Genomic DNA, 17,942 nt, shown 5'->3' on the forward strand with positions numbered 1-17,942 from the left:
GGTGTGACAGAAGTCGAATTCTTGGCCATAGATGGCGCTTCTGGAAAACAAGAGCAATCTCACCCGTCTGCCTTAACAAGCATACGAGAGAGAGAGAATTGAATGGTTCCACTTTTGTATAAACTCCTTATGGACGGGGAATTTGTAATCTAAAACATTAGGCCCATTTTTACAATAACTGTTACATTTCGGTACTGTACATGTATAAATACAATATTATTTATACAATGATATAAAGAATAGCATAACCGACGGACATACGAAGCTGTTGTTCAATAACAAATATTTAAAATTATCGGTTTTAATCAGTTAAGAGCTACTGTTTGTGACGTCGCTAAAAGACCTTGGAGATCTCAACGACCTTATTTTTCGGTGGCTATGGTTCAGAGCCGGAGTTTTTTTTTTCCTTTTTTTTCTTCTGAGCTTAATTTTTATTTTATTTTACAACCGTCGTTGAACAGCTAACCCAATTCTATGGGTTTACGACTACTAATGTTCAACTCCGTAGCCTTGTAATTTTTTAACCCAATCCAGAAGACCAGGGAACTCCTGCATAATATTGGGAGAAATTTGCCTTCGTGATGGACTTTTTGATGGAGCTAACCCGCATTTGCGTTACATGGAGGGGAAGACTACGAGTACCTCCCACGGTTCACCTGACTGCAAGGGAACTCTAACCCCTGATCCGTCAACCTTTGAGGATATTTCACGTCAGCACAGTGGCCGGTGCAAGCCGGAAGTGGAATTCGTATCTACTGGGATTCAAACCCGGTTCGCCTCATTGGAAGGCAAACACTCTATCCCCTGAGCCATCGTGGCTCTTTAAGCTTAAACTCGTGAAATCTCCAAAACATAAACGCATTTTTTATAATGTACTATAAAGTACATGAGTCGTGGTGGCTCAAGGGATAAAGCATGCACCTTCCAATGAGGTGAACCGAGTTCGAATCCCAACGATGACTGGTCGATACGAATTGCGCACCTGGCTCGCACCGACTACCGAGATGACGTAAAATATCCCCATTGGTTGATGGATCATGGATCCCCTTGTAGTCAGGTTAACCGTGGGAAAGTTTCTTTTCCATGTTACGCCAATGCGGGTTAGTTGCATCAAAAAATTCTTAACAAAGGCAAAATTCTCCAAATACGTGATACAGGGTTCTGGATTGGGTTCAAAATGACAAGGCTACGGAGTTGAGCACGGGTAGTCGCAAACCCAAAATTGGGTTCACGAGGAAACGACGGTTGTTTAACGATGGTTATAATACAAAATAAAAATTATCAGAGTGGATGAGAGGGATGCTTTAAAAACTTTCGACAGTTCTTTTTCGCAAAACGAGAAAGGGTATTACCTTAAACAAGTTTAATTCTTAAAAGATATCGCCTTAAACAACTTAGTTAGGATTGATTGATTGCACAAATTCAATGCCAGCCACAATGGATCAAAATGGGAGCGCCACTGACTGACTTGCTTCCACCCTTGGTCCCTTCGCACTATAATGTGCTACACTGCAATAGAGATAGGTTGTATATGATATTTCATACTTGGTACTTAAAAGTATAGTACTAAAAATTAAATTAATGGGTAAATTCAGCATCAATTAAATAGTTAAGTTTAGTCTTACTCGGGAAACTTGCAAATATAAGAGAAAATTATTTTAAACATTTAACGTCTACATGGCAGCACGAAAAATATTAGTATCTTAAGAGATTATCGATATTTTCTGCTAAAAATTGTTCAGAATAAAACTTTTAAAAATATGCTACTTTAATTTCGTTAGCAGTTTAAGATATTTTTTAAAACGTTCAATAATTAAATTAATGTTATAAATTATTAAAAAGTAGACTTAATTATGTCGCTCTGTAAAAAATTAGAATCAGCTTTCGTTGCGTCAACATTTATAAACAGTCCTTTTTGTAACATGTCTGGAAAAAAAATTAAAACTAAAGTGGGAAATTCCACAACCCAAATTTTTCTGCTTAAATTGCACGCATTTTTTTAAAAATCACTTTTTTCTGGAACTGACACCTATTAAAAAATCATAAAAAATTTAAATGGTTAGAAAATACTTATATAAGAAGTGATTGAAAAGTTTAATAATTTTCATTTGGTAAACATGCTACCTTGCATTAGAAAGACACAAGTATTATGATTTAATATTGCCCCCCGAAAATTGCACAGCACTAGAAGCGCTTCCTAGATCCCAGGGCCGGATTATACACTAGGCCAGATTAGGCCATGCCTGGAACCCCCAATGATTAGGGGCCAACTTTAAAAATTTTTGAAAATAAATTTAAAAAAATCAAGAAAAACAATGATTTTTAGAAAAAAATCAATTTAAAATATATATTAATGAAATACGATAATTTTTTTAGTTCCAATTTATCGAAATAAAATAAAATTCAATTTATTATTATTTATTTTTCATTTTAAATTTGCTTTCTTAAATGAAAAGATATATAAATACTTTTATATTTGAATAAATAAAAAATAAACGAGAAAAAAATTTAATCTATGGGCCCCAAAAATTTGAATGACCTGGGGCCCCGCTTGAGTTTAATCCGTCCCTGGATCAGTCTAAAGGCGATAAGCCAGAAATTCTAATCTATATATTTTTAGCAACTAGATTTGATTTTGCTTATCGTTTTTATTAATTACTATCATCTGAACGGTATTAAATTGCACAGAAATTCAGTATATAAAAAAAAAATATCACGTGATATGTATCGTATATTATGAGCGTTCGAATAATCTTTCCTTAAAGAAGAAAACGCAAAATAAACTTTCTATTCAATTTGGAGGTCCCCTCTGATCTGGGGGCCCTCGCTAACTGCCCCGTGCCTTAGTCAGACTCTGATTACAATATGGTTCAACTTACCATTTAAATGCTGTATCAAATTTGAACACAATGTTTTCTAACGGTATATATATATATATCGAAATCAGCCAAATCGTTTCTTAATATCCGCCAATGACTACGTCTATCCTGCCAATGAATTGCAATCAGTAAAATGCTCTTCGTTTTGTTTTAACAAGGAAGAAAGATAAAATAACTAGTCATTTATGTAAATATTTAAGCATTGCTGTCTATACGAATGTTTTTTTTTTAAAGAAAACAATCATATTTTGCGTTACGGGGAAGCCACGAAAATAGCTTTCAGATTGCTTGACGTTTAAAGAATTCTAGCTAAATGCTTAATAGTCGCAATGAATTTTTTTTATGTATAATGAATAATTTTTTTAGCGTCTTTGACAGACAGCCGGTCATCTTTGTGAATATAACAAGATGCTCTTCATATTTTTTGTAATTCCTTAACTCAACCCAAAAAATCAAAGTAACTTGCAATTTAAGTATCGGTGTAAAACAATATCTACGAAAGTTATAAAGATAATTTATTTTAACCGAGATTAAATTAAAATTTAAATTATCAAATTTTGCGTTGCACTCAAAGGAAAACTACGAAAATGTTGAGGATTAATAAAAGCCTCAAATTGAAATGCCATGGGAAGACTCCATTTCTTTCAGTAAATAAAATATTTAGAACATTGTTCTAAAATTAAGGAAAAAATTATCAATGGTATATATAGATGTAAAAAAAAGATTGCCTTATACAATGGTAGGGGGGTGCTTGACTCCCCCCTCCCCATATCTACGTGGCTGCTGCAAACTAATATTATCTAGCGTTCGTCGTAATATTATTTTGCATTAGTTTTGATGCTATATAATGTTAGATTTTGTATTTCCTGATATTTCCTTACATTGCTTTTTTTTTGGAGTAAGTAAGAGGAAGATTTGGATAATAGTAGAATAATTCGGTGTTATAATTTTACTTAATTTTCTTTATAGCTGTGAAGCAGTAAAACATAGAACAATAGTTTTATAATGTCATTCCATGCATTATTTACTTAGCAATACAGAAATACTAAATAAAATTATTTTAGCAAACTCTGGTACCATCCATTTTCCTCCCTCTTCCTCCAAAGTATATCTTATGTTCAGCTGACTTCCTTTTTTTGAATATTTCAAATTTATTTAAGAAATAATACTATATCACATCTTTTATTGATATTTGTTTTCATTTCTTCATACAATGGGTTTTCGGACAAATTTGATACCATTAATAATTTACAAGTCTTTACTTTTAAAATTTATTCTTACTATTTTTTTAAGAAATGAGCTTATTTTATTAAAATCTCAATTTAATTTGTTAGTTTGTAAAGCATATTTTATAAAATGTGTAACTTAAGTCATTAGTAATTTCACAATTATTACTCATTATTTATATTCTGAAATTGTCAATTTAAAAAATTAACACACTACATGATTGCAAAGTTAAATTTACATTTGAATTGAGTTGAAAATTTAGCTTAATATTTTTTTCCCTTTAAAATATAACACAAGTCATTCATTTCCAAAAATATTAAAATAAAATTATACCTTGAATTTTTCAATTGTTATTTTTTGTAATAATTGAGACAATAAAGAAAATTTTAAAATATTCGAATTAGAATTACTTGCTTGCATAAATTTTTTCACTTCTTTTTTCGCTAAAATTAAATGTAAAAATTCTTATGTAACTTTACCCTTTTAGAATATGAAATTTTATATACAAAACACTTGAAACAAAACCCAAAGGCATCTGTAGAAATATTTTCCGGGAGTGAAACAAAATATAATTTAATAATATTTGTATAATAGAATAAAAAATTTCGAGTTTAGTTTGTTTGTCTAATCCATGGATTTCATTTAAAATAGTGCAACGTTTTACTAAAATGTTCAGTTCACTAAAATTTTATATTTTAAAAACTGTTGACCAGTGAACTTAATATATGAACTTAATGTTCTTAATGTTCATAATGGACTTAATGTAATTTTACTTATATATGTTAAATATTAGCTCTTAAAAAGAAGTTAAGTTATTTAGAATTTTTGTTGCAAGAAATGAGAGCAATAAATAAGGAATTACAGAAAAACTGAGTGCCACATCCTAAATCTGGCGATCACTAGTGCAAAGAAACTACGTGTTGCTTTTTTTGAAAATAAAAAAAAATGGGCCGGTGTTTATATGCTACTTGTACTAAAGAATCAATTTTTACATTCATTTTCCATTTATAATAAGCACTCGCCAAATTTGAAGCATAAACAATTCCCTTGAGCCGTGATAGCTCAGGGGATAGTGCATTCGCCTTCCAATGAGGTGAACCGGGTTCAATCCCGGCAATGTCTGGTCGATACGAATTCCGCATCCAACTTGCACCGACCACAGAGCTGACATGAAATATCCTCAGTGGCAGACGGATCATGGGTTAGAGTCCCCTTGTCGTCAGGATAACCGTGGGAGATTCTCGTGGTCTTCCTCTCCATGTAACGCAAATGCGGGTTAGTTCCATCAGAAAGTCCTCCACGAAAGCAAATTTCTCCCACTACTTGATCCAGGAGTTCCCTTGTCTTCTGGATTGGGTTCAAAGTGACAAAACTACGTAGTTGAACATTAGTATTCGTGAACCCAAAAATTGGGTCGGCTGTTCAACGACGGTTATAAAAAATTATAAGTAAATAAATAAAACAATTCCCTTAATAAATCATCGATTGCTTTTTTTTAATCAGAATCTTCACTGACTCTAAATTTCAAAAAAAATTGTTTGAACAAATGCAATAAGGCCCAGAATTTTATTTTATGGGGCTTAAATAATGACATGAGCTTTAAAAAAGCCCACCAACAATAATGAACGATAATAATGCTTACGACAAACTTTAAAAAAAAATTAATAATGTAAAAAGTCTTTAAAAAAAGAGAAAGGGACCAACTCGAAAGGTATCTCTTAACCACTCCGGGCAAATATTTATTTATTTATTTTATTTATTTTTTTTAAGCTCCAAGTTTAAAATCTATTTGGCATCTTAACGAATCTAGTTGGCGTCACAGATCAAGATACGGAAATCTCCCCTATAGAATTATGTAAAACCTTTTTTTTTATTTTGTTAAAAGATAAAATCCTTAAATCCCATGTGTGAAATACGTTAATGAAAACAAATATAATACTTATAAATACCATATAATGATGGTAATTAAATCTCATTCTATATATGTTTAATTACCTTTAGTAAAAAAATAGAAAGTAGGTGTTGCCTTAAAAAGCAGCTTGAATCAAGAGTGGTCGTTTGTGCGAAATAAAACTTCACTACACTCTCGCAATTATCATTCTATTGGCAAAAATTCGTATATGAGAAATATAGAGATGAGATAGACCCAACTTAAGTCCCCCGTGGATTCGGAATCCCTTGCGAAAAAAAAAAGAATATGTTCTCGAGTGGGCTCGGACTCGTGATAATATTTTCATAAACTTTTTCACTACAGTTCTTGAATACAAAAGAAGTAAAATTTATAAGGTATAAAAAAAATTAGAGTTCTCGTTACTTCTGTTCGGTGCTTTAGGTTAGTCAGGCTAACGCTTAATGTCAATTTAGAAATGATTTTTAATTAGCTTAAGATGCTGATTTTCCTTTTTTTAAATTTTCGTTTGAGTCATCTTGGAGCCAGTCGTTTCTCTTCACTTCTTGTTTTACAGGTTAATGGCTAAAAAAAAAGGTTTTAATGACCGATTTTCTTGTTCAGACATTAAATGACGATTTGGCCTTTATCTGACGTATATTTTTAACTCTTAAGTAATTCTATGTATCTCATGCTCGGATGGGCTTGGATCAAAATTCTTTTGGCTCTGGTGGTCCTTCGAAAGCAAGATTGAACTCATTTGTAATGAGAGATCTTTTTCTGCAATTTCTTCCTTACTCTCATTCTTTTTTCTCCGCTCTGATATTTGAAACCAGACATTTTCCAATCGGTCAGCAATTGAATTATACAGGTTTTGATTGAAAAGTTGAAATCTAAGATGGAGTTGTTTCCCTTCATTTTTAAAGCGTGAGGGACGGAGATCCCCCCCCCCAACTCCACGGTCCCCATATAAGATCATAAAATTATTAATCTGAGGTTTCCAATTCATTGGCCAGTGCGTGTATGTAGAAGGTTGGCCCGATTCAAAGGAACGGTTCCTGAAGCTTATCTTAGTCTGATATCTGAATTTTTATAAGAATCTGTTTACTGAGAGCATTTCACATGAGAATCAACCATACCCTAAAAATAATTTATAAATGTTCAGCTATTTACTGTTAAAAAGCCCTACTAATTAAGTTCTTTTTCACCGGCAATTGTTTAATGAATTAACCTCACTGATTTGTATGCATTGTAGCTATGAAGAATTGGTGATTTTGCAAGGAAATATAACGATGACTTATTTTAATTTAAAGTTACGTGACAACAATCGGAATATTAATCAGGCACGTCTGTTTTAATTTTTATCAATATAGTTTATCATATCTAGCATTCTTATCAGTTTTGAGGTTTCGTTTGTTTATCAATATATCGATTTTCAATAAATATCTAATAAGAACGAAAGTCCTTGTTCTAAATATTGGCTGTTAATATTTTCAATTTCATATAAATTTTATGCATATACGAACAAATTTAAAGTATATTACAATTGTCTTTTTTTAGATATATTTGAGAAGTAAAATTAATGGAATTTTAACTAACCAATCATGTATGAATGTATAAAGATGCTCATTTCTCGAGGAGATGAAGAATCACTTGAGTGCTTGTGTAAATTGCTGAAAACGATTGGTAAAGAATTAGATGATCGAAATGTTGAAGGTTCAAAAGAAAGTGTAAGTGTTCTTTGTTTTCATTTTGATCAGTGTTTTTACTTGTAATAAAATGTGGGGAAAAGTATTCTTGTAAATAATATAAGTTTTAAAAAAAACTTATCTTCAAATCAAGTAATTTTTGTTTTTGTTTTTGCAAAAGCTTATTAAACACATACTTTCAGATTCATAGAACAATAAATCTTTTTACAGATTATTCTGAAATCCTTGTCAAAAAAGCGTATAAATTGGTGTTATCTAATTTAAATTTAAATGAGGAAAAAATGAAATACTTTGCTGATATATGTCAAATAATTTGCGAGTAAGCCAGAATGAGATGTATAAAATGCAGTTAAGATTGCCTGATCCAATTTGGAGGGTTTCTAATAATTAGTAGCGATTCTTAGATTTTAACAACATTTTTGTTATGATTTGCATAAGTATTAATTTGCAATGTGTCTTAATTTTTTTTTATTTCATTATATGTGAGCCTTGTGGCAGATTCTTTTTAATTTCATTACTTGTGAGCCCTGTGTCTTAATTTTTTTGTTGATTTCATTATTTGTGAGCCCTGTGGCAAATTTTTTTTCTCCTGATTTCATTATTTGTGAGCCCTGTGGCAAAATTTTTTTGGTCTCCCTGCGACAAACTTGCCGAGTACTAATATATATAATATTGCTTTAAGATATTTTCAATTATAACAATTACTAATTTAAAGTGGCAGAAACGTTGTGTTTACAAAAGGAAATATAGAATAAAAATGTATAAAAAATTTTAAATGTAAAAGTAATATTTTTGTTAATTTTAATATTATAGGCGATATTCTCGCATTTTATTGACGGAAAAATGCACTAATTATTTCTTCTTCCGAATTTTGTAAATATTACACAAATTAAAATTCGTAAATAAATTAAAATTTTTACATAAATTAAAAATCGTAAAATGCGTGCAGCAACTCCCAAAATAAAGATCACGAATCACACGAAAAAAGGAAAAAAAATGAAAGAAAGAACATTTCTGGAGTGAACTATCTTTTAAACTTTTGCGATTTCCGAATTTTTTATTTTATATTATTAATTTGAAATTCTAGCTAAAGCCAATCATTAACGATTTTTTCTTAAATTTTGAATGGGAATAGAAAAATCATGATTATTTCTTTCCTCTCTGATGCGCAAGAATGACATTTTTGAAAGAAAATACTGCAGAAAAAAAAAAATAAAAAAAATACGCAGAAAAGAAGCAAATTTTCCCCTTCCAAAATGAAAAACCTTTCTGTGAAATATTATTCATAAAAAATTCTTGATAATGTAAATTGTACTTCATTATATTGCTACCTTGAATTAAATTATCTTATTTGAAAATCGAAACAGTTGAAAGATGACGTTATTAGAGATATCTGGGTGTTGCATTTTTAAAAAGTGTTAAAGGTGCTTATTTTTTATTATTTTCAAACACTCAAGTGACTTTTTTAATAAGGTGTTTGTAAAGTGCAGCGTCGATGATTTGGTTCTTAAAAGATGCTTATTTTATCTTAATTGTAAAATATTTCAGTTTGAATTATTTATTATCTTATTCAACCAAATATGCATTTGAATACTTTAGCAATTATTATTTATCCCTCTGATGATCTTCTTAAAATAGTAATTATTTATATTTTGGATTTTGCTATCCTATATTACAATATTTAATATGGTGCAAACAATTTTACACATTACAATTCAAAAATTTATCCTATTAAGTTAAATTACCAACAATGAGATGAAATTGTTTGCTTAAATTTTTATCAAAATGAATTACAAAAATTTGTATGTTTAATTTTCATAATCTGTTATTGATGTAATATTTATTGTATTTAACTATATTTTAGTATATTTTCTCAAAATACTTGATTTTCTCTTATTTTAAACCCATATTTTAGCAATCTCTCTTTTTCAGATGGAAGGTTATTTCACACAAATGCAAGAGATAGTAGACAAAAGTTTAACTGGTTCTAGGGTCAGGTTCATGTTGCAAGATGTTATAGATTTAAAAAAGGTAAGTCATTAAATATTATGCCCTAACAAATTACTATACTATAAGTTTTGTTTTAGTTTAAAATAGAGTATCTAAATTTGTTTTTGTCTTTTAGAATGATTGGATTCCTAGAAGAGACGAAAACAATCCTAAAACCACTGATCAAATTCACAAGGAAGCTGAATGTGAAGCACCTGGGCAACAACAGAATTTAGAGAACATGTCCTTCCGAAAAAAAGTAAAAAGTTAATTGACCTTTAATTTCTCTTTTTTTAGGTGTTTAAATAAATGTTGCAAAATTTTAGTCATTGTCATAAGTTTTGAATTATTCTTTATTAAATCTATTCGCATCCTCCCCCCCCCCCCAAAAAAAAATTATCTAAGTAAGAATCTAAAAATGATGAAAAAATAAATAATTTATCAATATTTGTTAATTGTAATATATATATATATATATATATATATATATATATATATATATATATATATATATATATATATATATATATATATATATATATATATATATATATATATATATATATATATATATATTTATATAAAAGTAAGAATTAAAAAAATATTATTCCTCTAGTATTTAAGAAATATTTTTCGCCTTATGAAATATTATATGCAGTAAATTTTATCCCTATCGGTACTTCTTATCTTTTGGTTTTAAAGATTATAACTTAAAATATACATATTTTAAATTATAATCTTTAACGATTCTCTTTTTTATCCATCATATTTGAGGAACATAAATTTACAGAAAGAAATGTCTGCTAAAACTCGAAAAATCCCGCATTATTGACAGTACCATTTTTAAAAAAGATTTCAAGTACTTTTAATTGATATAGTTATTTCATAGGCTCATATACAGGAGTTGAACGAAGTCAACAGACAGGTGCAACAAATGCCTGTGATGCCTAACTTCCGAGATCACTTTTTGCCAACTTTTGCACAAAGAGGAGTACCTAGAATGGTATGTTTTCAAACATATTTTGCTCATATTTCCGTTAATATTATATACTATTATATATTTTCTTGATACTATTATCGGAAGTACATTTGATAGTATTCCTGAAAAGCTTTTTTTTTTAAAAATTAAATGTTGACTCTTTTTTTTTTTCATTTAGAAAGTTAAGACACTTAGACAAATACGGTTAAAAATACTATTTTTAAATTAAATTACTTTCTTCTTCGATTGCAAATTAAGCTGTTATTTTAACCTTTTGAGTATGTTGCTTAACATTCTGATAAATTAGTTGTAGCAGCTGTAAGCAGAGGATTAAGTTCATAATGCTTGAATTTCTGAAGAGATTCTTCTTTGCTGTTTAGGAATTGAGTTGAAGTATTTTGACATTTAACTTTTTAAATAAAAAATTAATTGTTAGATAAGACTAATTTTTTATTTGTAAAAAAGCGTAGAAAGATGTCGAAAGCAATTCCTTTGTTTTTTAATATATATATATATAAGTTATTATGCATGTTTAAAAGATGATTATATTTTTAAACTAAGTTCTTGTGTCTTCACAGCCCCCGATGAACAATTATGCTAATCGACGTAGTCTCCAAGGTAGAGATTCTAAAACCAGAAAAGTTATATCCCTTTCTCAAAATGTTAAACTTCACGAAGCTGATAATGCTTGGAAACCTTTCTACAAGCAAGATGTCGCTGGTGGCCAGTTAGATCTTGTATGTTTGATTATTTTTGTATTTTTAATGTAAAGAATTTTTGCATGTTTGTAAGATAATTAATTTCTTGGATAATCAAATTAAATTCGAAAATTTTAATAAGTTATCGAAATTAATTTTCAATTCATTATACAGCCTAATTCCGTAATAATGAGCTCTAGATTTAGTGAACACCTGGTTGCAGTGAAGGTTTTTAATCGTCTTATCCATACTATCCTTTGATTAATATTGTTATTTCATGTGTTTAAGTGAGAAGGCGAGAAATTGGCAGTTCATGTTTATTGAACTTAAGTTTCCTTTTTTTTAGGTATTTAAATAAATATTGCAAAATTTGAGTCAATGTCATAAGTTCAAAAGTATATAAATGAATTTTAAGTTAAAATGAAGTGTTGGGCTTGTGAAGGAGCATTTAGACTAAGTCATTTCATTGAAATGAATGATGCGAATAGCTCCCATAGAAGGAAAGTAGTAGAGTGAATCGATCCTTCAAAAAATCCAACTTTTAAATGCAATTTTCTTCACAAAAAAAGAAGAAAATAAGAGATAAATTTTAAAAAAATATCCGCCAATATTGAAAAGTGCAGGCAATCTAAAAATTTGCTATAGGAAAACAACTAGGGCTCTAACGAATAGTGACTTGGCCGGCTACCGAATATTCGGCCAAAAATATCGGCAGAGAAGCAACATTTAAAGAAAAAACCTTTAATAAATAGAAATTTACACAATCTGTTGTAAATTTCTTTCCCCCCTTATGATGTTGATTATAACTGCTCCTTGTTACATTACATTTTTTAGAATAAATACATAAGTCATACTTACAAATTCATTGAGCCTTCATTCTATTAGAATATAAATTAGCTTTTTATGTTTATCTGTTGTATGTTATCAGGTTTTATTTGTCTTTGAAATTGTGCTTTAAGTAAAAAAAAATGTTAACAAAATAAGCATTGAAACATTTACATTTTTTAATTGCTTTCCATTGTCTCAACTTAAATTTTTTAATTTCACTCTACAGGCTGTTTTAATGTAAGATTTAACGGAGTTAATATATACAAGTTTGTAATACAAATAATGATTTTCATTTTTTTTAAAATTATTAATAGGAAAAAGAGAAATTTAAAAGAAGTGTCCAAGGGATCCTTAATAAACTTACGCCACAAGAGTTTGAAACTCTATTGACTGAAGTTAAAAATCTTAGCATCGACACTGAAGAAAAACTGTGCACAGTCACTGATTTAATATTTGAGGAAGCTGCGGCCGAGCCGAACTCCAGTTTCCTCTATGCAAACATGTGCAAGCGTTTGGCATTGGTAAGCCAACTAATTTTGAATAAAATGATCGTAAAATGTGTTGAACTAAATTTATCTGTTTTTTAAATAGATTAAAGTGTCCACTAAAAATAAGGACTATATGAATTTCCGTAAAGTTCTCTTAAGAAAGTGCCAGAAAGAATTCGAAGAGGGTAGGCGTGATGAATTGAAACACGAGGAAAGGGTTAAGGCTCTGGAAGAAGCTGCTCCAGTGAGTTAAACTATTATAATAAGCTAGAAAAACTGTTCTGCCGAAGAAGTGGCGGATATTAAGTAGTTAAGAATTAAAACTCATTTAAAATTTCTTCTGTTGTAGGAAGAAAAGAAAGAGTTGGAGCAGAAAATGTATGATGAAGATAATAAAATGAGATATAGGCGGCTCGGCTATATAAGGTGATTATTTCATACACTAAAAAAGTTATAACTTTTGCATTTATTGCATATTAAATATCCTTAAGAAACTAAAACTGTATACAATTTTACTTCATATCTTACGAATTGCTAAAAATAAGAACAAATATTTGTGTTATTTTGCTTAAGAGAGTCTATTCTTTTTCTTTAATATTTGAATTACCATGACTAAAATGTTAAATTTAAATTGATTCATAGTGTTAAGAGTGTAACAAGCTGTTTTATTGATGAAGTTTTTTTTTCTTATTGCAAATTTGATGATCACATAGTAAAATATTAAAATAATTTAAAATCTTTTCTAGTTTTCAGCTATATATTTTAAGTAGCAATTAAAATTCAAAAATTTGGCAATATCTGATATTAAGCAAAATGTAGATCAGAGGCCGCTGAATTCTTTTTGGTAAAAATTGGCGTGAGACAGGGATGTGTTTTATCAGGATTTTTATTTATACTGGTGATAGACTGGATTATGCGAAACAGCTTGAGAGATGAAAAAAGAGGAATAAGGTGGAATTTAGCAACTACTTTAGAAGACCTTGATTTTGCTGATGACATCGTACTTATTTCATCCAAATATACAGACCTTCAGCTTAAAACAGACAAATTCAACAAGTATTCAAATAGTATAGGTTTATTTATAAACAAGAAGAAAACTAAAGTAATGAGAATAAATCAAACGAAAAATGACAAAATTAAAATCGAAAATCACGAAATAGATGACATAGAGTTATTTAGCTATTTAGGTTCTATTGTAGATAAAAAAAAAGGTGGAAGTAGTGAAGATATTAGACAGAGAATGATCAAAGCAAGAACATGTTTTAAGGGATGACGCAAATTTTGGAGAGAGTCAAATATTGAAATAAAGACAAAAATAGTTGTTTACAAAGCTATTGTTAGAGCAGTAGTTGTGGCGCAGAAACCTGGAAACAGACTAAGATCGAAATACAAAAATTAGAATCCTTTCAAAACAAATGTTTAAGATTTAGTTTTAAAATTTTCTGGCCTTACAAGGTATCTAGTCAAAATCTATTAAAGAAAGCTAAAATAAAAACAATAGAAGATAAAATTTAAAAACGAAGATGTAGCTGGCTCGGACATATCCTTAGAATGCCCAAAGAAAAAATTACATCTGTTGCGCTTACATGGGCCCCTGATGGTAAAAGAACAAGAGGAAGACCCAAACTTACCATCCAGCGCATGTTTTTGGGCGAATTAAAAGAATATAGAATATTTGGCTGGGAGGAAGCAAGATCTATTGCTAGAGACAGGAGGCGTTGGAGGGATATGCTAGAGGCCTTAAGTAGAGGATAAGTAAGTAAATAAGTAAGATCAGAGGCCGATACTATGCTGTAAAGTCTAGATAATTCGGGATGGACGGCGCCGAACCTACCTCGAACTTTTTAAAACTCGAATTATCGAAAATTTAAAACTTAAATATTTAAATAAATGGAAATAAAGCAATTTTTAAATTTTAGTATTCAAGTGAAAGATATATTTAAAGAAACTTGCATTAGATGATCATTACTTATACTGCATTACACCAAGTTAAAATATTCATTATATTACTGCATCAGTTTAATTATATTTTGAAATAATTGTCTAATGTTTTTTTTTTGTTTAGAAACATCGCTCACATGTTTCAGTGTTTAAATACACGAATTTGTTTTTCATGATTCACTCATAGTTATCATTCCAAGTGTTGTGTGCGTGCGTTGGTCATTGTTTGGGAGCAATACTTATTTAGCTCAGATTTATTTAGAACTCGAGCAATCAAGACTCTACTGTAATTGTGAACTCATCGTGTCTTTTTTTTTTAAAGAAAAGCAATTTTTTTTTATGCTTTTTGAACTCCTAAAAATTTATTGACGAATTTCAAAATTTTGTTACAGTTTATTGAAAACATTATAATCATATATTATTTATAGTTTTGTGACTAAAAGGAAACACTAATTCCTACTTTTATTTATTTCTGCAGAATTTTATTTCCTAAAACAATTTGTCATAGAAAATTTTGAAAGAAGAATACTTCACATAAAAATGGAAGAAAAAACATTCAGATGTTAAATATTAAAAAACACTTACATAGTTCATTTAACCGTATGCTAAAAAAAATTATGTTTTTATAAGTGAGATTTTTATTAATTAAAAACCCTTCTGATTAAGTTCTTTTTCATCCCGCAATTGTTAAGTGAATCACCTAACTGATTATTATTTGTATGCATTAGTGGCTATGATTTTAATGATTTTACAGGGAAAAAAAACAATAACTTATTTTAATTGAAAATTATGTGAGGAAAATCAAAAAATTTATTGGTCTGTTTTTATTTTTATTATCATAGTTTATCATATCTGTCATTCTCATCAGACTTGAAAATTCGTTTGTTAATCAGCATATGGGTCATTCTCACAAAAAGGTGCTTTTTTAAGTCCCTTAGTAATAAATATTAGGAAATACAATAAATTTCTTAATATTTTTCTTCATCCTTTTTCGTAAAGTTCTAACTAACCGATCATATGCATTTCTGCTAAATGTATTTAATATTTCATTCTTATTTTTTAATAAACATAACTTCAAAATCCCCTCCGTGGACGTCCCTACCTCTGTAACCCAAAAAAATTTTTAATGGCTGTTAAACAATTTAAATATTATTTTAATGATTTTTGTAGTTTTAACTAGTTAAATGTTTATAGTAACTTTTTATTTAATATTTAAGAAAAAAAATTATTTTTATAAAATAAATGACTAGTAAACTTTGTCCATCAAAAATGATGTCCATGGACAATTAATATAGTTCGGTAAATATGCAAAGGGCAGCATATGCGAAATTCCTATAAGACAGCTGGTGGGAAAGGTAACCATTCTATTTTCTAATGTTAACTATCAGTTGTTTTTGTTCTCTTTGGTGTCAGTTTCGGATTGTTGTGTTCAACTGGGGTTTGGCATAGTTCTCAATGTATACTGCGTGGACTTCATAAAGAAGGTAAGAGAAAATTATTTAATTTTTGATAGATAAATTTTAGATTGCAAAAATAGTATATTTAATAAAAAAGAACTGTGCCATTTTTGTAACTTTAAAATCATAAATCAGAAAAATTCAAGAACTAGTTTTTGTCTCCTCCGTGGACTTGTTAAGTCAATGGAAGAGACAATGTGTTAGATAACCATAATATAATTTCAATAGTTAAAAAACTATTTCCCTTAATTGATATTTTTTAAAATGGAACAAATGTGTTAATTTGTTTGTATTTTTAAAGAAAATCAATTAGTTTAAGAATGCATGTTTCCTTTCATAGCAGCATGATTAATCAGAAGTAGCTCTATCTCTAATAATGAACTATTTTATTATTTACATATTAATGTTAAACTCATATGAGTTGTACCCAATATTTAATGAATTAGCCTTAATTAACATTTTATATTTTATAACATAAAATGTCTCTTCCGTTGACTATTACATCTCCTCCCCGGACAAGGCAGAATTTAAAATATTTTAAATCTTGTAAAAAAAATAAAATGGAAAACTTGACCATTATTATGAGGACATATAACAAAAATAAATAAAGGTATTTATGTAATTTTTATCACTTTTTTAATTACTTTAAGTTATGAAAATTTTTTAGTCTATTTATACCTTTTCAGTGAGAATGGCCCATATCGATTTTCAATAAAAGACGAGCAGGATCAAAAGTCCTGGTTTTAAGTATTGACTGTTAATATTCTCAATTCTATATAAATTTTATGTATACGAGAACAAATTTAAAGTACATTACAATTGTCCTTTTTTTTAGATTTATTGGCGAACTCTTTTGCCTTAAAATGTTAACTGAACCAATCATGCATGAATACATAAAGAGGCTCATCTCCCAAGGAGATGAAGAATCACTTGAGTGCTTGTGTCAATTGCTGAAAACGATTGGTAAAGAATTAGATGATCGAAAAGTTAAAGGTTCAAAAGAAACTATGGTAAGTGTTCTTTGTTTTCATTTTGATCTGCGCTTATACTTGTAATAAAATGTGAGGAAAAATGTTCTTGTAAGTAATATAAGTTTAAACAGACAACTTATCTTCAAATTAATTAAAATTTTTATTGAAAAAGCTTATTAAACACATACTTTCAGGTTCATAGAACAATAGAACTTTATACAGATTAGTCCTTGTCGATTCTGCATTCTTTGTCGAAAAAGTGTATAGATTGGTACTATCTGATTTAAAAGTGGAAAAAATGAAAAAAAAACTTAGATATTAGTTAGTAACTAGGAAGTCAGAATGAGATCTGTCAAAACCACTTGAGATTGCCTCATCCTATTTGGAGGGTTTCTAATAACTAGTTGGGTTTTATTAGATTTTAACAACATTTCTGTTATCGTTTACTTAAGTACTATTATTTTGCAATGTGCATAAGTTGTTTTAAAAAATTATTTCATTATTTGTGAGGATTTTATAAATATAAATTCTGTGTAGTTGCAAGTATGGAAAATTATTATAATAGCACCGCTGTAAATTTCAACACAATATGTACATTCAACTTTGCTTAAAATAAATTTTAAGGAATTATTGCCATACTTTTTTTCTGTTATCAATGTAATTGTGACACACCTTGCTCATAGAATTGAATTTCCATTTTATGTTTTTTAAGGTAATTTTCAGTTACTTTTTATTGACAATGTAAATTTTACTTCACTATATTGTGGCCCTGAATCAAAGTATCGTACTTGAAAATCGAGATAAATGAAAGGTGACGTTATTAGAGATAGCTGGGTGTTGCATTTTTAAAAAGTGCTTATTTTTTGTTTTTTAAAACACTCGTGACTA

General features: G+C 29.1%; 1 protein-coding gene across 1 annotated transcript in view; it reads left to right on the top strand.

Moving 5' to 3' along the window:
- The first annotated feature begins 7,398 nt into the window (after positions 1-7,398).
- Positions 7,399-17,942, top strand: part of LOC107446111 (eukaryotic translation initiation factor 4 gamma 3) — a 32,182-nt gene continuing 21,638 nt past the window's right edge. Inside the window, exons 1-9 of the mRNA XM_087158059.1 lie at positions 7,399-7,724; positions 9,636-9,734; positions 9,829-9,951; positions 10,582-10,695; positions 11,250-11,408; positions 12,512-12,718; positions 12,789-12,929; positions 13,035-13,111; positions 16,919-17,093. Coding sequence (XP_087014185.1) covers positions 7,599-7,724; positions 9,636-9,734; positions 9,829-9,951; positions 10,582-10,695; positions 11,250-11,408; positions 12,512-12,718; positions 12,789-12,929; positions 13,035-13,111; positions 16,919-17,093 — 1,221 coding nt within the window. The 5' untranslated portion in view covers positions 7,399-7,598. The remainder of the gene's footprint in view (positions 7,725-9,635; positions 9,735-9,828; positions 9,952-10,581; positions 10,696-11,249; positions 11,409-12,511; positions 12,719-12,788; positions 12,930-13,034; positions 13,112-16,918; positions 17,094-17,942) is intronic.

The sequence above is a fragment of the Parasteatoda tepidariorum genome, chromosome 2, assembly GCF_982258835.1.
Source record: "Parasteatoda tepidariorum strain Cologne lab strain chromosome 2, Ptep-v5.0, whole genome shotgun sequence".
Classification (NCBI taxonomy): domain Eukaryota; kingdom Metazoa; phylum Arthropoda; class Arachnida; order Araneae; family Theridiidae; genus Parasteatoda; species Parasteatoda tepidariorum.